A 20,161-nucleotide genomic window follows, 5' to 3' on the forward strand; every position below is an offset into this window, starting at 1 on the left:
GATAAAACGATGGCAGAATTGCTATTTCTTTCCATTTCCCCCCAAAAAAGTAATAAAAGTTAATCAATAAGACTCGTGTACCCAAAAATAAGTACCAATGAAAACTAAATTTTGTGCTGCAAAAAACAAGCACACTTATCACTACATTGATGGAAAAATAAAGTTAAGGCTCCTGGAAAGCGACGATGCAAAAACAAATAATTTTAGTTCAAAAGTGTTTTTATTCTGCAATAGTAGTAAAACATAAAAAAAATCTGCATATGTGGTATCGTCGTAATCGTACCGACCCATAGAACAAAGGTAACGTGTTATTTACGGTGAACGGTGTAAATTTTAAATGCATAGAACAATGGCGGAATTGCTGTTTTTTTTTCTATCCCCCCCTTTAAAAAAAAGTTAAGAAAACTTAATTCAAAAAATGATGTGTATCCCAAAATGCTGCCATTAAAAAATACAACTAATCCTGCAAAAAGTCCTCATATAGCTATGTCGACGGAAAAATAAAAAAGTTAAATGCGACAATGGAAAAACGAAAAAAATTGCTTGGTCATTAAGGCCTAAAATAGGTTGGTCACTAAGGGGTTAAGCCACAATGTATCCAAGAGTTCACAATGGATGAGGTATACCTACCGAGAAAGAAGACTGCGCCAACACCAACTGAGCCACCTGATTCATGTAGCTTTATATGTCATTTGTCTGATCCCGTTTCCCTCATTGTGAGAATGTGGGGGGGGGGAGGGGCAGTCCGGTTGTAATAATCTATAAATTAGTGCATTTATTTATTTTCAGCACTTTTCTGATCACTGTTACTTACTTCTAATGCTCAAAGTTGCAGGTTTGGAAAGGGCTAGCATGCATGTCCACCCGAGCCTAGCCCTGTACAATCTGTAATGTAAAGGCTTGTTTATACTGGCAATAATCATTTTGATTTGCATGTTTGAGCGATGGTAACGATTATTGACCAGTGTAAAGGAAGAAAAAGATAAGCACTAAAACAAGGAAAAATTCTGGTTGATCTTGATAGTGCCACTGTAAAAAGCTATATATTTAGTCCCAAGTTTCTTCAGAAGGATGAAGATTCTCATGAATATTTATTAGGAATTCAGAATGAATATTTGTTCATTAAGAATGTGATTGGTCAAAGTCTTCACTGCCCATACAAGCTCCACCCCATAGACTTGTTAAAGCCTTTGACCTTTTCAGAACCAAATAAGAAAAAAAAGTTATTCTAAAGAGTCCTGCGGAGAGCAGGACAGACAGCGTTCATTGTGACTGTCTACCCCGTCGGACATAATACCCCAGTCACAAAATGGTTAATACATAAATTATGCAAATGTCTGTCACCTGAATGGCCTCACCTGAATAGAACGCTGTTTTAATTTTTCAGATGAGTGGCTTCGTTGCAGAGATAATCCCTTTATTCTTCATATGCAAATTAGCTTTTTGGCGCAACAAGGGCGTCACTGTTTCTCCAAACTGCTCTACCTTCTCTCCGCGGTCCGTCTCTTCCTCTCTTTCTTCTTTGAATGACAGGGCCAGACAGTGTAGAAGACGTGATCACGCCTGGCCCCGTATTCTTCTGAGCGCGCCCACGTGACGCCCTCGTGGCTTTAAAAAGCTAATTTGCATATAAAGAATAAACTTCTTATCGCTGCAACAGAGCTACGCATCTGAAAAATGAAAACCGCGTTCTATTCAGGTGAAGCTACACTATATTACTGTGCTGCTGCTTTTATAGGCAAATTTCTGGTGACCGACTCCCTTTAAAAAAGGATCATTATAAAAAGTAATGTGTGAATGTAGGAAACCTCTCTTAATAATATAATGTCCTTTGTTATTATGTGATCTGAGAAAAATCCTTCTCTTTTTGTTTTTCAGGAGACATAACCCAAAAAGGTTATGAGAAGAAGAGAGCTAAACTTCTGGCTCGCTACATTCCACTCATTCAAGGTAACTCCATGTGTAATGTATATCCATTATATAACATAGGATATAATATAGGATATCATGTTCATCCATTACATGGTGTGATTGCAAAACTACACACAATTAAATGTTATTGTCTAGTTTACATTTCCAATAAAATCTGCTAATCTTACTTCTCTTTCTTGATTTCCAGTTACACTATGTCTGTAGTTCATTCACATTCAATAATACATTCACGATTCCGCATGTTGCTGCTTGGAATCCACCCGACCCCCAACTGCTTAGCTGAGACCCTATAATGCAGGGCACTTTCATGCGAGATATAGATGTTTTGTCTACATCAGACAGTGCCTCTTTTTAACACCGCACATCCTAGAAATTCAATCGGCAGAGCGAACTCTGTCCAGACACTGAACCACTATGGCTACCAATACATTAGATAGAAATCTGCCGACAGATGTAAAATACGATTTACAGACAAAACATTGCCACTCATTCACTCCCCAAATCAGACCCCCAAACTCATTCAGAACTAGAACCCTAAAATTAATCAGACCCGTAAAACTTATTCAGACCTCAGAGCTGCTCCCTAAAATTAATTCAACTCTAGACCAGACCCTACAATTAATCTGATCCCAGGCCAGTCTTTAAAATTCATTCAGACCATAGACCAGCCCCCAAAACTAAATCAGACCCCAGACCAGATAAAAGAAAAGTTAAATACATGCCTACCTTCCCGGGTACTCTTTACTTAAATGCGCGGCGCACACAACGTCCTGACGCTGGCCAGCGGCAAGATGTTATGTACCGGGCACCGGCAGTAGTTCTGTTCCCGACAGCAGACCTTCTGTCATAGCTGTATTGGAGGAGACCCTGCCCTCCAATGCTTTTCCGGAACGTCTAGACAACTGGCATCCCCGTTTGCGATTTGAAACGGTGTCTGACTGTTAAGGACTGCTGTTCTTTTAGAATGTCCAATCCGCTGTAATAGGCCATTACCGTGAATTTCAGATTACCGTCCAGTGTCGGCATATCCAACATGGCACATTATTTGTCAAGAGTCGGCAGTCGGGGCAATTTTTGGGAACAAGTGCTCATTCAGTTGATAATCTGCCGATGTAAAAGGATCTTTTACTCTATTATTATTACCGTTATCTTTATTCATGTCTTTATTGGATAAGAATTTACCCATTACAATGCCTTTTTCTTAGTGACATCAGCTTTGGCCAGTGTTTTTAGCTGGTGTTATCAGGAGTCGGCACAGTATCCTCCCTTCTGTTCGCTGGGCAGGCAGATTAGAGGGAGTCTGGGATGCGTCTACAGTTTCCTGGTCAGTTTTGTTTTCCAGGCAGTTCTGGTTGTTTAGTTGCTGACAGAGTGTTTTCTGCTAAATCTATTCTCTGGCCCAGTAGATTAGAGCCAAACCTTGTCTCCCCATCTCTATGATCACCGCCAGATCAAATGAGTTTGTTTTTCTGGATGTTTGGAACAAATGAGTCAATTGTTAAGAGTCAGGAGGGAAACGTAAATGATCAGGTGGAATCAAAATTATACTCCACTATGGCAAACTATATGAGTGGAGACAGACCTATGGAGACGTTATCTTTGGTATCAGAAATCCACATAGATTAGCAGTGCCACAGGGGACTTCGCTATTTTGGCCACATATTTTAGGAATTGACACTACTTGTAATATATTTACTTTTTTGTTTTTCCTTCTACTCCCACTAGGTGTAGACCCTTCACTACAAACAGACAGCAAACTCTTGGGCACCTCACAAGTTACAACCACCACAAACAAGCAGCAGAGGTCTCGTTCTACCAGCTCACGGGATGAGCGATTTCGATCTGGTTAGTGCTTCTGCACGATCGATATGTGTCCCTGTGCATGCTGATAAGCGTGTAAGCCACTTTTGGACAGGACCTGTCACTGCTTTCTCTTCTAATAAACAAACATAGGGGTGTACACATGTTCTATAAGCATCTTTAGGATTATCTCTTTCCATTAAAAAAAAAATTGCTTGATAGAGAAGATTGGGTCCCAAGTGTTTTCTGTAGCCAATGCAAATTCTGCTTACCAGAAGGCTATTTAACCATTCATTTGACCAATAAGTAATGCTACTACACATGGTAATATATAACTTACGTACTTATTACCTTAATAAATTATCTAACAAAAACAAGACAAAGATCTGGTAGTATCAAATGTTGCCACTGCCTTTATTAAAGGTATAACAAACCAATTATATAACTTTATTATATCATAACAAATAAACCAAATAAAGATACTCCTCTTAGGGGCTGTTCACATCTGGTTGGAGACTCCGTTAGGGGCCTCCATCGCAGATCCGGCAGAAATTAACGGAAACCATAGCGCAGCATGCTGCGCTATTGTTTCCGGTAAAACGACAGACACCCAGACAGAACAGTAAATGGGTTCAGTCGGCCGCCAGTGCTGTCCGTTCTACAATGTAATGCCCTGACACAGATGTGAACAGGGCCTTAGCCATAAGCTCAAGCCAAAACAATCACCATGTGTCCATTCATTTTCATGATCGACTAACCCTCTCTAATAAAGAGCCATGACCATACAAATAGGCAATCTTATAGGAGAAAGGGTGGGGCAATTCTTCAACAATGCGCTGACGTCTGAGCAAGAACTCAGCGTGCTTACACTTATAAGGCCAAGTCATCCTGATAGTGGTTTATTAATTTAACCAAAACACTATTACCTTGCTCAGGGGATACATTTCCCCTGCAACAGTGGTGACATTGGCCCACATCTGGCACAATGACAGCTGTCGCTATGCAGCTGTAAATTTTACCCACTATTTTGGCGGGAACAACTCCTGCTGAAAAACCTCAGGAGAGACACCATGATGTTGATAATCCAATGAGTCTCCCTCCTAAGGGTCCGGGAACCCACATGACACGTAAAGTGGAGATCCTTTTTGTATTGGCATCAGGAAAGATTTCAGGGATCCAATTAAGTACTTGACAAAATAAAAACACATCACCTTAGTATTGTCTAGAGGACCTGTGCATACACCTATGTTTATTTTATAGGAGGAAAAATGGTGACATGACCACTTTAATCCTTACTTCTGAAATACTCCTGCATGACACAGGTAAAATACAAAATACTAACATAATAATCAAAATTTGTCAAAGGGAATTTGTCATGGTGACCGACACCTGTAACTTAGGGCATCTAGTCCCTGCCAACACCTGCACTTTTTTGTAGGACTTGTGCTTGCTTGTAAGCCATAGACCAGACCTTATAACATCCTAAGAGCAGTTGTTGGTCTGTCACATGTGGGCGTCCATAGACCAGACCTTATAACATCCTGAGAGCAGTTGTTGGTCTACTTGTCACATGTGGGCGTCTATAGACCAGACTATAACATCCTGAGAGCAGTTGTTGGTCTACTTGTCACATGTGGGCATCCATAGACCGGACCTTATAACCTCCTGAGAGCAGTTGTTGGTCTACTTGTCACATGTGAGCGTCCATAGACCGGACCTTATAACCTCCTGAGAGCAGTTGTTGGTCTACTTGTCACATGTGGGCGTCCATAGACCGGACCTTATAACCTCCTGAGAGCAGTTGTTGGTCTACTTGTCACATGTGGGCGTCCATAGACCGGACCTTATAACCTCCTGAGAGCAGTTGTTGGTCTACTTGTCACATGTGAGCGTCCATAGACCAAACTTTTGTGTCTTGTGCAGATGTTCACACAGAAGCCGTTCAAGCAGCTTTGGCTAAATACAAAGAGAGAAAAATGCCCATGCCTTCTAAACGACGCTCTGCTCTTGTCCAGCCTTCAGTAGAGACCTACACACCACCAGGTAACTATAAATTGATTCTTTCTATCTGACGTATAGCCCTACATTGACTGACTGGAAAAGGATCCTTTGCACTGTCGGCTCATTGACTGGTTTTGTCACAGTATGTTCTGTTTGGCTCATTCATGCAATGCACTTGGTTTCCCATTCCCAATGGATTGTTGGTCCTTAATGTATAAACCATTGTACAACAAGTTCTGATATTTAGGTATCCATGGTTATTTTACTCACAGACACCTCGTCAGCTTCGGAGGATGAGGGCTCATTGCTCCGTCAGGGACGCATCACATCCACTCCGCTTCAAGGTCATTCGAGTGTAGAGCCCTGGATTAGCAGGGTAACCCAGGGCTCCTCCACCTCATCATCAGCATCCTCCACCTCATCCCACCCAGGAGTCAAGCCTGCTACCTCCAACAGCTGCCCTGTCATCGCAGCTGCCACCATGCTAGCAGACCTCATGGCACATGCCCAGATAGGTCAGTATCAGGGCATGTGCTGCCAGATCTTATGGAATGAAATTAGCACTGTAATGTTGGCCATCAAGTCTGATCGCAGACTACAATAGCAATTGGCACATGCCATGGCACATAGTAACGATATCAACATAAAGGTTGGTGATGCTGGATAATGGATCATTTTGAAGTAATGCTTATATGGCTGTAATACTTTCAGTATAAATTAAGTGTAAATTCAAGTCTGAATAGTTTTGCGGGTTTCTGACCAAGACGGGTTTGTGATCGTTGGGTGGCTTCATAAGGTTTCAGACAGTGATCAGAACCATATGTCATGTTCTTCATCCTGATAACCAGAGTGTGTTTCTGCACCACCTGACGTGACTACTGGACTCCTAGGAAACTCTCATCATGAGCGTCCACAGGTGGCATCTGTGCGTGGAGTGCCACGGGGTTTCAACAGCAACATATTAGAAACAGCAGATGGTGCGTTAGTATTATTGCTTTGAGTAGACCTACTAAAACAAAATATGCACTGTAGTCTAATACTCCTGTTCCTTCTCAATAGGTGTGCCAGTAAACAGCAGGGTCTCTTCCAAAATTCAGCAGCTTCTCAATACCTTAAAAAGGCCGAAGCGTCCTCCGCTAAGAGAGTTCTTTTTGGATGATTTTGAGGAGCTCCTAGAGGGTAAGAATTTTAAAATATGTATATATTTTTTAAATTATTTTATTTGCATACTTCTTCATGAAGTCTACTCTACTCTCACACCATGCAGTTCAACAGCCAGACCCCAACCAGCCGAAAGTAGAAGGCGCAGAGATGGCACTTCTCAAAGGAGAACCCCTTGGAGTTGTGTCCAACTGGCCTCCCTCATTGCTGACAGCCCTTCACCGCTGGGGGACTACTCAGCCAAAAGCCCCATGTCTTACCTCTTTGGACACTACTGGCAAAGCAATGTACACACTTACATATGGTAAAAAAAATATATATATTCTTTTTGTGGTACACAACAGATAACTGAAAATACTTTGACTGTTTATGTTGGAAGCTTTTTTTCTTTTTGAGAATTAAAAAAAAAAAATTTGATTCTCTACAAACATATACAGGAAATATCATTGTTCTCTAATTTCATACATTGTAACATTTGGGGGGCCCTCACGGTGTGTCAGTCCTCCGAACATCAGTATCAAATACGAACACATAACTTGGTGGGAAATCCGGTCATCCCCCTCCATGGCCCATCATTCTTTCGACAGAGGATTTTGCAGAATATATATTTATTTATTTAATTATATTTATTTTTTCCCTTTTTTTTTTATGTTGGAGTCCTTAACCTTATTTTAGATGCAAATTCTAGAAACAAAGATTGGAATACACAATAGCCGCTGTCAGAATTTCAACGGAATCTGTCACAGGACAGACAAGTGACTTTCCGCCATATTTTTTTTTTTACCCTAAAGGGGTTGTCTAGTTTAGAAAGCTCATTTTCATATACCCTTTTAGGGAATTTTGATTTCATAGATGGAGTCTATTAAAGATCAGCCAGAACAGAGAGCAGTTACAAACAGTCTTTCTCTCACTAGAGGACCCAGCATGTTCATGCATTACTCGGACACTCCATTGTTTTCATTGAGAACCTTGTAATGCTTAATTTCACCTGTGGTGACACTGCAGGAGAATTGAACACCTGCTGCCGGTTTCCGCCACAGATTACCGCTGATCGCTGGGCTTCCCAGCAGTGAAACGACATATGATCAGCTTATTTTCGTGGACCCCTTCTAACAACCATGGATTGTACAAAGTTAATGAAGTCTTTTAGAGGTCCAAAATTCTGTACTGATTTCTTAATATATTCTATCTTTATAACATAGTTGTTTTTTTGTTGTTTTTTTTATATAAAGAGCATAAAATCCTCAGCATAAACCTAGGGTTAAAAGAAAAAAAATCAGACTACCTAGAGGCGCCACTGGAGAAAGCTTTCTGTATACTGTTAATACTTTGAAACTTCTGAACTCCTTCTAGTGGTGCTGATGTATTTGTATTACAGAATAAGAGACCATGTGTGTCTTATAATCTTCCATGTATTTTCTTATATTTTAATGGATTTCTGTAATTTTTTTTCTTTTAGGTAAATTGTGGAGTCGGAGTGTTAAACTAGCTTACACTCTCTTGAACAAACTGACCAGCAAGAATGAGTCTCTCCTTAAGCCAGGAGACAGGGTAGGTAAATGTTAAAACTTCATTAATTTTTGTAGAATATTTGGGGGTTTGTTTAAGCCGTTAGACCATTAGATTGCTGCCATCAGATCTATAGAAACAATTGTATTTTAGATATTTGGCTTGAAGGCATAGAGCCTAAAAAAAAGCAGGCGCTTGGTCTAAGAAGCAGGGCATATGACTACGTGGGATCTATAGACCGTGTCATGTGATCTGATCACATCAACTCATGCGCTGCCTATGAACAACAGGCAGACAGATGGGCTGCTGAAACGTTAAAGCATTAGCTTTTTTTTCAATCTCCTTAAAAGCAATAAAAACGTCTTCTACAACGCGTTTCAACCTCGTACAGAGGTCTTCGTCAGGCATCAGTACGAGGTTGAAACGCGTTGCAGCAGCAGTTTTTATTGCTTTTTAGTATGTTCTCAAATCGTTTTAATTCCCATCCATGACTCAGTGGAATTAGTGAACTACTCACACCAGAGCGCCCGTTGCAAGGAGCATTTTTTTCCCAGTTTCTTCATAAAAGATATTAGTATATACTGTAAATAATGCGTTGAACGTCCCATGTTCTATCAAGTATTCTTATATATCTTATAGATGTCTGTTTAGCCCAAACAGTCTTCGCGTCTGAGAATGATGCTCTAAAAAAAATTTTTATAAAAAATTACCAGATACCGCATGGGCATCCAGTGAATTTATTATCCTTTTACCTATAGTACAAATAAAAAAATACATATGGAAGTGACCGGGCTTCAAAATCATGGAGGATAAGTGTTTGGCCTGTGAGCATTGTCTCTTGACCCACCATACATAGAGTAGAATCTTTTTATGTGTGGTTGAATCTAGTCTTAGAAATTGTATTTTTTATGCCACCTTTTATTCTTTAACGGTTAATCCTATAAACTACTATTTCTATTTGCAGGTGGCTCTTGTTTTTCCTAATAGTGACCCTGTGATGTTCATGGTAGCATTTTATGGTTGCCTACTTTCTGACCTTATTCCTGTGCCTATCGAAGTGCCACTGACTAGGAAGGTAATTTATGTCAATTAGTCATTCCCATTAAAGTTCTCATGTTTGTGTATGCGGAGTCATTTATTCTTTGCTGTTGTGCAGGATGCAGGCAGTCAGCAGATCGGCTTCCTCCTTGGTAGTTGTGGAATATCACTGGCTCTTACAACAGATGTTTGTCAGAAGGGACTCCCTAAAGCCCAGACTGGAGAAGTGGTGACTTTCAAAGGTGAACATTGATAAAGTTAATTTTGGAGTAAAACACCTCTTAAAAGGATTTTCCCATAATCAATATTTATCATCTATCCACATGATGGGTGATCTATATCTGATCGGTGGGGGTCGGACCGCTGGCACCCCCACTGATCACGAGAATGTGCATACCTTGCCTTCCTGTGAGCCCCATATGAATGGAGCAGTACTGCGCATGCTCGATCACCGCTCCATTCATTTCTATAGGGCTTCTGAGCTCTTTCTCCTGTGGATAGGTGATACATATTGGTTATGGGAAAACTCCTTTAATATGTTGTAGTGGGCAGACAGGACTACATTATACAAAATTCTGTTCATGTTCATTTTCACTGTAGTCTCAGTACAGAAAAATCATCATCAATCCATAGTTTACACTGGGTGATCCGGTCTTCCCCCAGTACCAGGAGAACCACCCTCTATCCTTTAACATAATTTCTAAAGGTCACTTTAAAATTCAAGAAACTAGAGAACCTTCGAATGTTCCAGGCTACTTTAGTAAAGTCATTATAAGTTGTCGGAGCACACAATAAAATTGCCCAGATGGAATCGTGCAGGTGGTTGATATCCGTGCTTCAACAACATTAATCTGAAATACCGACATATTTATTTTCTTAACTAAAAATTTTCCTAAAAGGGTTGTCCGGGACATTTAAAAGGCTGGCTGCAGGCAGGGGATTTGATAAAATACATAATACTCATCTGGTAATTCCAGCGCCGCCACTCCAGTGGTCTCCACTGATCGGTTTACTTTTGAACAAAGTGATTCACCGTTCCATCCATGTCACCTGACCATTTCAGCCAATCACCGGACTCCGCAGTGACTCATCGTTTTTATTAGCATTACCGCTGAGGCCAGTGATTGACTGCAGCGGTCACATGGATGGAATTGGACATCATCACTTCCTGTGAAACGTAAACAGACCGGCCAAAGACCGACGGAGCGACGGCACTGGAGCCGCGGGGCATTTAACAAGTATTACTTATTTTGTTTGATCACATCCCCTGTCTGCAGCCTGTCTTTTAAATGTCCTGGGAAAACCCCCTGTAAAGTTTGCGAACTGTCTATTTTTATTGTACTGTAAGGGTGTGTTCACACGGCAGCGTCCGTAACGGCTGAAATTACGGGGCTGTTTTCAGGAGAAAACAGCTCCGTAATTTCAGCCGTAATAGCATGTTGAAGTGCTTTTTGCTGCGTCCATTACGGACGTTAAATGGAGCTGGTTTTCCATGGAGTCCATGTAAAACGGCTCCATTTACGTCTGAAAGGCACTTCTTTGACGCGGGCGTCTTTTTTACGCCCCGCCTTTTGACAGCGGGGCGTAAAAAAAATGACCGTGTGCACAGAACATCGTAAGACCCATTCTAATGAATGGGCAGATGTTTGCCAACGCTATCGAGGCGCATTTTCGGACGTAAATCGAGGCATAAAACGCCCGAATTACGTCCGTAAATAAGCCGTGTGAACATACCCGAAGTGTTGGTCAAATCCAGTTTCGATATTTTTGTTTCCGATCCATGTTGAATATTGCCTGGAATTACTGCGGACCATAAAATGATCCAAACCAAAGGGTTATTGGTAAATTATTTGTTGAGATTAAATCTGTTATTAATCCAATGTTTGTTCTCATCTTCTCAGGTTGGCCTCGTCTGGTGTGGTTTGTTATTGATGGAAAGCACTTAATGAAGCCTCCCAAAGATTGGTATCCACTTATCAGGGATGCCAGTAATGATCCCGCTTTTATTGAGGTAAACTGTTACAATGTAGATTTTGTTCCTAAAGTTTCTTACCACACTTAAAGGGGGCTTTGGGCCCCACTGCTGGCTCACAAGACTCATGCCTTATAAGGTTTTTTTTCCTTTTCCTATTGATCATTAGGAGAAAACAAAATTCTAGATTTACCCTCCCCTTTCCTATGATCCACCTGTTCTCTCTTCCCTTAGTTGAACTCGTATTTTTTCCACCGTGATAACTATGTAACCACCGAACAGCGGTCCAGAGTGTCCCGTTTTTTTTCATCGCGATACTGCTGTGAGGAGAAGTTTGAATGTATCGGAGATCAAGCGTGCACGCTGCCGCTGTATTCAAAATCGATGGCATTGATGGAAACAGCCGAGCATACGGTTCAATTAGCAGTTCAATGTTTTGCTATTAGAGCCCTTAGCTGATGGGCTGAGATTTCTACACTAGTTTAGTTCTACACGTGTTTCCGTGTATCCTAAATGTCTAAATGAGATACAGAAACTGTTTCCATTACTCCTCAGAGACTTCGAAAGAGACTGTACCTTAGTTTTTTATGGGAAACCGGAATGGGCACCCTCGTTCTTACAACCAGTGGATGTCCCAGCAGTAGATCCCTCTCTGATCAGATTTAAAAATAAATGTTTAACAAAATCTAGCCAGGTAGAAATACGTCAGCCATATACTTCACTTTGTTCTTTAGTTACAGCTTGCAAGTCATCCTGGTCCCCCAGTTGCAATCACCAAAAATCTTCATACAGGTACTAGTGCTACTTGGGTCAGGCACTCTAAAGAAGTCGGTAAGTGCTGGACAGCAAGGATCCCTTATACTGAGTACGAAAACCAAGTATTCAGTATGAAAACGTGTACAGACTGCAGCACGGGGACAATGCGGATTTGCTAGCTGTTACTAAAGAACACGCTAATGATTCATTTATATACTTATTCTTATACCTCTCTTTTTTTTTTTTGTATGCAGTACAAGACCAGCAAAGAAGGTAGCACTATGGGTGTTACAGTGTCACATTCTGCTATGTTAGCTCACTGTCACGCACTCACACAAGCATGTGGCTACTCAGAAGGTGAGTCACATTAGGTTACAGTATACGGCATTTAGTATGACAATTTTATCCAATGTTTTTATAAATAAGTAGTCCCTTGAGGGATTCTCCTAACAGGACACCAATAGCTGCAGTTACGTTAATTCATGGTCTCATATCTAGATGCTCATAGGTGTCCTTGAGCATTGTCAAGTGAAAAGCACTTACCCGCTACTGCAGTTCTCAAAATCTGTGGTTGGGACATGCCATACAAGTTGTGTGGTTTTGTTTTAAAAAATTTTATTTTAGCAGTAAACCTAACACAAAGGTGTATTACATTCAAGTACATGGGTGTGATCTGCAATACCGCTATTTTTTGGCGGACAAAAAAAGCAGACAGGTTTTTCTAACTTTTCTTCTTCGGCAGAGGGCAACGTGATCTCAAGTGTTTTGATATATTCAAACTGATCCATGATCCCTTGTATGCGATAAATAGGCCCAACACCATGGTATGAGAACCATCCCCATATCATGATTTTTGCAGCACCGTGCTTTACTGTCTTCACAGGGTACTGTGGCTAGAATTCAGTGCTCGGGGGTCGTCTGACAATGTCTGCGGGCACTAGACCCAAAAAGAATAATTTTGCTTTCATCAGTCCACAAAATGTTGCGCCATTTCTCTTCGGGCCAGTTAATGTGTTCCTTGGCAAATTTGAACCTATTCAGGACATGTCTTTTTTCAACAACGGGACTTTGCGGGGGGTTCTTGCTGGTAACTTGGCTCCACTTAATCGTCTTCTGATGTAGTAGTACTCGCTGGTAACTTCAGATCTTCCTTGATCTTTTTGGAGGTGATCATTGGCTGAGCCTTTGCCATTTTGGTTTTTCTTCGATCCATTCAAACAGTAGTTCCCCGCTTCCTTCTGCGTCTTTCACGTTTTGGTTGCCACTTCAAGGCATTTGAGATCATTTTAGCTGAGCAGCCTATAATTTGCTGCACTTCTCTATATGTTTTTCCCTCTCCAATCAACTTTTTAATCAAAGTACGTTTTTCATCAGGGCAATGTCTGGAACGATCCATTTTCCCCAGTTTTTCAGAAGGAAATGCACTATAACCAACATGTGCAAGATTTCTCACCCTCCTACCTTAAAGGGAACCTGTCACCAGCATTTCACCTATTGAACTTTACTTATCCCTCACTGGCCGCTGTTATCAAAAGTTCATTGCCGTTATCCCCTCTCCTAAACTCCTTCTCCGACTGTAAATAACGGCCTGCAAACATTTTGCGCCTTTTATCGTAATAATCCGGTGTCCCTTTGTGCGCACACACCAGAAAAGGACATCAATGCACAAGCGCGGGATTTTGTGTGCTGGGGTAAGGCAAAGAGCTGTCAATCAAAAGTAAGGAGGCGGAGTAAACTCGGAAAGACTTGAGGAATGAAGATATGACTCTTTTCAAATGAAGATCTGACTCTTTTCAAATGAAGATCTGACTCTTTTCAAATGAAGATCTGACTCTTTTCTGCTCATTAGCATACGGTGTGGGAACACTAAGAAACTGAATACTAAAGCTACAGTGCCGACTAAGAAGACAATTATAGGTTATATAGGAATGATTTTTCACCCTCTACCACCAGGTAGTGCTGGTTTAATAGGTGAAATGCTGGTGACAGGTTCCCTTTAAATAAGGACCAAATCTGACACCTGTTATTCCACAGAATGAATGACTTCACCAATGTACCTCCTCACTGCTATTATTTTGAACAAGTCCCTTTCAATTAATGATTCAATTACTCAGAATCAGCGGCATGCATGTCCTAACTGTTCGCTTTTTTTTTTTTCTACTATACTACACAAACAAGTAAATGATTTGTTATGTAGAAATATAAATTTTACCAAAAACATACATTTATCAGGTTAGTGATGTTGGACTGCTATTTATTTATTTTTTAACACTACTGTATGGACACATAGATCCATCAAATATACACATTGCCCTCATCCCTCCACCCCTAGAGGCCTTTCCCAGTTATACGCCCCCATGTGCCAGTGCCTATTATTTCATACAGTGTATTACACCTCCCTGCCCAGTGTCCGCTTCATAAAACCTCACAAACTGTCAGTTTTGTAATAAATGATGTCACTCGCTGTTAGATGAGGCTGCAGCCTGCAGAAGTTGTCAGCGTGGGGCTAGGCCCCTCCCTCCGCACAGGCCGGATCTACAGTATAGTGGACTAGGCATCTACGGACCAGTCAGCATTTCTCTGTTTTAGGAATGTGCTGATTGGTAGAGCAGCTTTCGGTCACAGAGTTGAACAGTACAGCAGATTAGTGACTGACAGGCTGCTCCACCAATCAGCACTGTCCTTTCACGAACAAGAAAGCACTGCTGGGATATCAGGAGGAAAAATTTCTGAAGGCAGATCAGCGGGCCCCCCTAGCCCACGGGCCCCATAGCAGTGGTGTGTTTTGCCTCCATTAGAGGTTGAAATAAATTGGATTTTCTTGTATTGCATTGTGTGCCGGGTCCTCTGAAGAGAGAGACCATGTTTGTAGCCACTTCCTGCTCTGGATAGTTGATGGAGGTTCCGAATGAGGTACCCCCCCCCCCCCCCCACCCACTATTAACTCAGCATTTCCTAATGGGGTATTTCAAATGGGTTTTCTAAACCAGAAACCCCCTTAAAAGCTTTAGTTGACGGCTAAGAATCTACCACGGTTTGCTTTTGAACATCTATGTATAGGAGGTTTAATAAACTTCTACACCTTCCTCTACAAAGTTCCAGCAAGCATATTTAACTTTTTCATAACCGGGGGTGGGTGGGTGTTTTGGACCCTGACACCTAGAACTAAATTTCATCTTTTGGAATGCTTTACGTAAATTAAAGGGGGGCTTCTGGCACAGGGACCTAGCCATTGACCAGTTAGTTAACATGGAATGGGTTAAAGCAGGACTGTAAACAAATTAATCACTGCAATTTGAAGGTTAAGGAATGTGAATTAGAGAATGGCATCACATGAAATAATATATTTATAATATTGTAGAGATGACATTGTTTTTTTTGGTGGCATTGCAATGAAAATGTAACCAGATTGTTACAAACGCTCAGTTTGTTTTTGTTTTTTTATTCTAGCTGAAACATTGATTAATGTCTTGGACTTCAAGAGGGATGCAGGTTTATGGCATGCTGTGCTGACGGTGAGCACCTTTATTTTCTGACTACATATGCACCGCACCGTAAAGCTGAATTCATACGAAATGGAAAAGCTGCAGATTATACATGCGGGAAAATCTGCAGCGGATTACAGTCCTAGTCATGTGGATGAGATTTGAAAAAATCTCCTCCACAAGCTGCTGAACATTTTCTAGATGGATATCCGAGCATGCTGCAGATTTTCAAAACCATATTATGCTCCTTCTGTTCTGGATGTCCACTGCTGATTTCAACCATTTCAACATAGAAGGGGTGAAATCCACAGTAAAATACGTACAGAAAACGTGCGTATTTTGCTGCGGCAATGCTGCAGACACGTTGCGGAAAATCCACAGCATTTCCATCCAGTGTGAATCCAGCCCAAGGCTAAATCTAGCGCGCCCAAAGGTCGCTGTGTCGCCCGGCCTGCTTTGCAGGTAACTGAAGTCAATGTGATCTCTTTGCGATCCACAGGTGACCGCTGCTCCATAGTCACAAGAAGTCTAAACCGGCTGGACCTTTTGCGACTGTGGTGTCGCGGCAACTTTCGGCTCGCAAAGCAACCACATTGATTTTCAATAATTGTGATGCAGGCAGGCCGACCTGTGCATTGGACAATGTCGCCGTTTAGCCCTAGCATAAGGCCCTGTTCACATAAGCATCGGGTTCCGTTTGGGGTTTCCGTTCATCCATTACGTCAGATGAACGGAAAACCAAACGGAAGCCATAGCTCCTGTTTTTGACTACGCTATTGTTTAATAAAAAATGGAAACCTTGCGAAACTGAAACAAACAGAAACCATTTTAAATCAACGGTGATGGAAACTGAGGATATGGTTTCCGTTTGGCTTTCTGTTCATCTGTTCCTCTAACGGAAAGGATGAACGGAAACCCCAAACTAAACCCGACGCTGTTGTGAACGAGGCCTAAGACAGCCATACTAAAGCGTGTTACCCATTTAATGTGTGCTTCTTGTATCACAGAGTGTTATGAACCGCATGAATGTCGTTAGCATCCCATACGCTTTGATGAAGGTGAATCCACTCTCCTGGATCCAAAAAGTCAATGCCTACAAAGGTATGTTCTTTGTACCTGTATGAAACAATCTTTGGCTGGAGGAAGGTGTCCTGTTAACGAAATCTGATATGATTTAAAGAGGCTCTGTCACCAGATTTTGCAACCCCTATCTGCTATTGCAGCAGATAGGCGCTGCAATGTAGATTACAGTAACGTTTTTATTTTTAAAAAACGAGCATTTTTGGCCAAGTTATGACCATTTTCGTATTTATGCAAATGAGGCTTGCAAAAGTACAACTGGGCGTGTTGAAAAGTAAAAGTACAACTGGGCGTGTATTATGTGCGTACATCGGGCGTGTATTATGTGCGTACATCGGGGCGTGTTTACTACTTTTACTAGCTGGGCTTTCTGACGAGAAGTATCATCCACTTCTCTTCAGAACGCCCAGCTTCTGGCAGTGCAGATCTGTGACGTCACTCACAGGTCCTGCATCGTGTCGGCACCAGAGGCTACAGTTGATTCTGCAGCAGCATCAGCGTTTGCAGGTAAGTAGCTACATCGACTTACCTGCAAACGCCGATGCTGCTGCAGAATCATCTGTAGCCTCTGGTGCCGATGTGTCCTCGCTCGTCTGACACGATGCAGGACCTGTGAGTGACGTCACAGCGTGATCTCTGGAGAACACTCTGTGTGTCTGCACTGCCAGAAGCTGGGTGTTGTGAAGAGAAGTGGATGATACTTCTATACACAACGCCCAGCTAGTAAAAGTAGTAAACACGCCCCGATGTACGCACATAATACACGCCCAGTTGTACTTTTACTTTTCAACATGCCCAGTTGTACTTTTGCAAGCCTCATTTGCATAAATACGAAAATGGTCATAACTTGGCCAAAAATGCTCGTTTTTAAAAAATAAAAACGTTACTGTAATCTACATTGCAGCGCCGATCTGCTGCAATAGCAGATAGGGGTTGCAAAATCTGGTGACAGAGCCTCTTTAAGGAAAAATAAAATATATGAAGTGTTTTACCCATAGTTGTCGCTAGTAAGTAACAATTATTGAAAGACCTTATTGAGGAAATGTTAGCACTGCCAGTCCAAACTTCAGCTATGAGCAGTAGTTCTACAAGCCATAGAGATGTGGTCATACTTCATTAATATTAAAATGAATTGTTTGTTTCAGTATCTAAACTTTGGTAATTGTGTAGATGTTTTTATATAAATGGTTTCGAGGTATTTTTATTATTTGGTATTTTTGTTTTTATTTAAATCGCTCCTGCTTAATAGTTGTCTGCGAGGTTAGGGCTGATGCACACCATGTCTGTGGTGTACGGTCGGCGTATATGCTGATGTTCCCCTACACTTTAATTGCCAAACATGTGCCAAAGCGTGTCCTTTTGGTTTATGTTTGGATGGGAATCATCGGGATCTCGCAGCCCCAACCGTATTGAAAAAAGCAGTACTGTGCTTTTCAATTTAACTGCATACCCAAAAATGTATGGCATACAAAAAAAATTTTTTTTATGGCGGATGTATGCAGCTTCCATGAATGTAAACACAGAACTGTGGTGGGAATTTACCTTTTAAACTGTGCATAGCACAAAGGAATAAAAAAACTTCCAGCCAGGACGGGATGTTTATTCACAATCCCGGCACTTCATTAACGTTTCTGTGGTACTTACAGCAGAGCAAGCGTGATCTCGCGAGATCACGCTATAAATTACAGGTTACAGCGAGATTACGCTTTGCTCTGCTGTAAGTACCACGGAAACTTTACCGAAGTATCGGGATTGTGAATAGACATCCCGTCCTGGCTGGAAGGAATGTCTATTCACTGTCTAAACTCTTCGGTAACGTTAATGTGTCAGTATAAGACAGCACATAGTGAACAACCCAGTGTCACTATGCGCTGACTAAGTGAATGGAGAGAAGTGCATGACGCTGATTGGTCAGCGTCATACACTCCTCTGTACAACGCCCACTTGGTCTAAAGTAAAAACACGCCCAGTTGGGCATTAAGAAACAAATTAGCATAAAGCTAAAATCGCTCCTAACGTGGTAAAAATAGATCGTTTTTCTAAATAAAAAGCACTGCGGTCACCTACATTACAGCGCCCATCTCCTTATGTACAAGATAGGCCACTTATAACGTGGTGACAGAGCCTCTTTAACTTTAAACCTGCAGAACACCGCACTAGAGGTTAAAGTGCTTTAAGTATCTCAAGTCCGTCTCACCCTAATCTTGAAGAATATCCCATAGATGGTGCCCTCTCAGCCTTGCTGCATAGATATGGTTTCCATATCTTGCATTGACGGAGGACAACTAGAATGGAACTATGTGAATACCTTCTTTATTAGGAAGGTCTTGTGTTTTGATAGTTGTAAATCTTAGAAAAATTCTGAAGCAGGATTATGTGTTGAGCCTAACATGTTGTCTCTTTCTGCAGCCCGTGTTGCACTAGTGAAGTCTAGAGACATGCACTGGTCTCTACTGGCACAGAGAGACCAGCGTGAGCTCAGCCTAGGTTCTCTGAGAATGCTGATTGTGGCGGATGGAGCCAATCCATGTAAGTTCCTTAGATCAATGCCTATTAAAGGATTTGTACTCATTTAAATAGGGAGAGACCAGGCTGTCCCTTTTAGGGATCAGGGGTATGTGACGACAGGACTGTTTTATGACCTATACTATTAATAGGTCATGAAACATTGCATAGGAGAGAACCCTCTTTACACCTTTTGTCATTAATGACTTTATGTAAGCTTTTATATTTTACTCTTAACTGAGGTCCTGTATTTACAGGGTCTATATCTTCTTGTGATGCCTTCCTTAACGTCTTCCAGTCACGGGGTCTGAGGCCAGAAGTGATCTGTCCCTGTGCCAGCTCAGCGGAGGCTCTCACAGTGTCCATGCGCAGGTGAATTACTTCCTACCTATCTCTTGTCCAATATCTGTATCTGAATGCCTTTCACTCATTTCCCTAGCACCTGATATAAGTTTACTGTTTGCGCTTTGGTCATCTTACGTTGCTTCTTCAATTTCTTTTTCTTAGACCGCCAGATCTAGGTGGAGTCCCTCCTGGAAAGGTTGTACTATCAATGAATGGGTTAAGTTTTGGTGTCATTCGAGCTGACACGGAGGAGAAATTATCTGTTCTTACGGTGCAAGACGTGGGACAAGTAATGCCTGGTGGTAAGAGCGCATTCCGTGATCGTCTCAGTCCAGTATTTCTTAAACTTGCATATAGTACTGACTCCTATTTTCTTTTATTCTATAGCCACCATGTGCGTGGTGAAAGTGGAGGGGGCGCCATATCTATGTAAGACGGATGAAGTTGGAGAGCTGTCCGTCTCCTCAAACTCCACAGGCACCGCATATTATGGTCTTCACGGAATTACCAAGAATACCTTTGAGGTGTGTAATATTGACTGGACATACATACAGAGATGTTCTACATATAATCATTT

General features: G+C 41.6%; 1 protein-coding gene across 9 annotated transcripts in view; it reads left to right on the top strand.

Moving 5' to 3' along the window:
- DIP2A (disco interacting protein 2 homolog A) overlaps positions 1–20,161 on the top strand; it is an 85,491-nt gene that overhangs the window by 50,145 nt on the left and 15,185 nt on the right. For 4 of the 9 annotated variants that reach the window (XM_075829567.1, XM_075829568.1, XM_075829561.1 and 1 more), the window contains exons 2-19: positions 1,879–1,950; positions 3,658–3,777; positions 5,656–5,775; positions 6,006–6,248; positions 6,582–6,710; positions 6,793–6,912; positions 7,001–7,198; positions 8,354–8,445; positions 9,368–9,478; positions 9,560–9,683; positions 11,343–11,452; positions 12,424–12,526; positions 15,620–15,684; positions 16,662–16,755; positions 19,144–19,263; positions 19,497–19,611; positions 19,747–19,886; positions 19,972–20,108. In XM_075829567.1, the coding sequence (XP_075685682.1) occupies positions 1,879–1,950; positions 3,658–3,777; positions 5,656–5,775; positions 6,006–6,248; positions 6,582–6,710; positions 6,793–6,912; positions 7,001–7,198; positions 8,354–8,445; positions 9,368–9,478; positions 9,560–9,683; positions 11,343–11,452; positions 12,424–12,526; positions 15,620–15,684; positions 16,662–16,755; positions 19,144–19,263; positions 19,497–19,611; positions 19,747–19,886; positions 19,972–20,108 (2,213 nt within the window). The other 5 variants (XM_075829569.1, XM_075829565.1, XM_075829563.1 and 2 more) reach the window with 3 other exon arrangements.

This window comes from Rhinoderma darwinii, chromosome 6 (genome assembly GCF_050947455.1).
Source record: "Rhinoderma darwinii isolate aRhiDar2 chromosome 6, aRhiDar2.hap1, whole genome shotgun sequence".
In the NCBI taxonomy this organism is placed as follows: domain Eukaryota; kingdom Metazoa; phylum Chordata; class Amphibia; order Anura; family Rhinodermatidae; genus Rhinoderma; species Rhinoderma darwinii.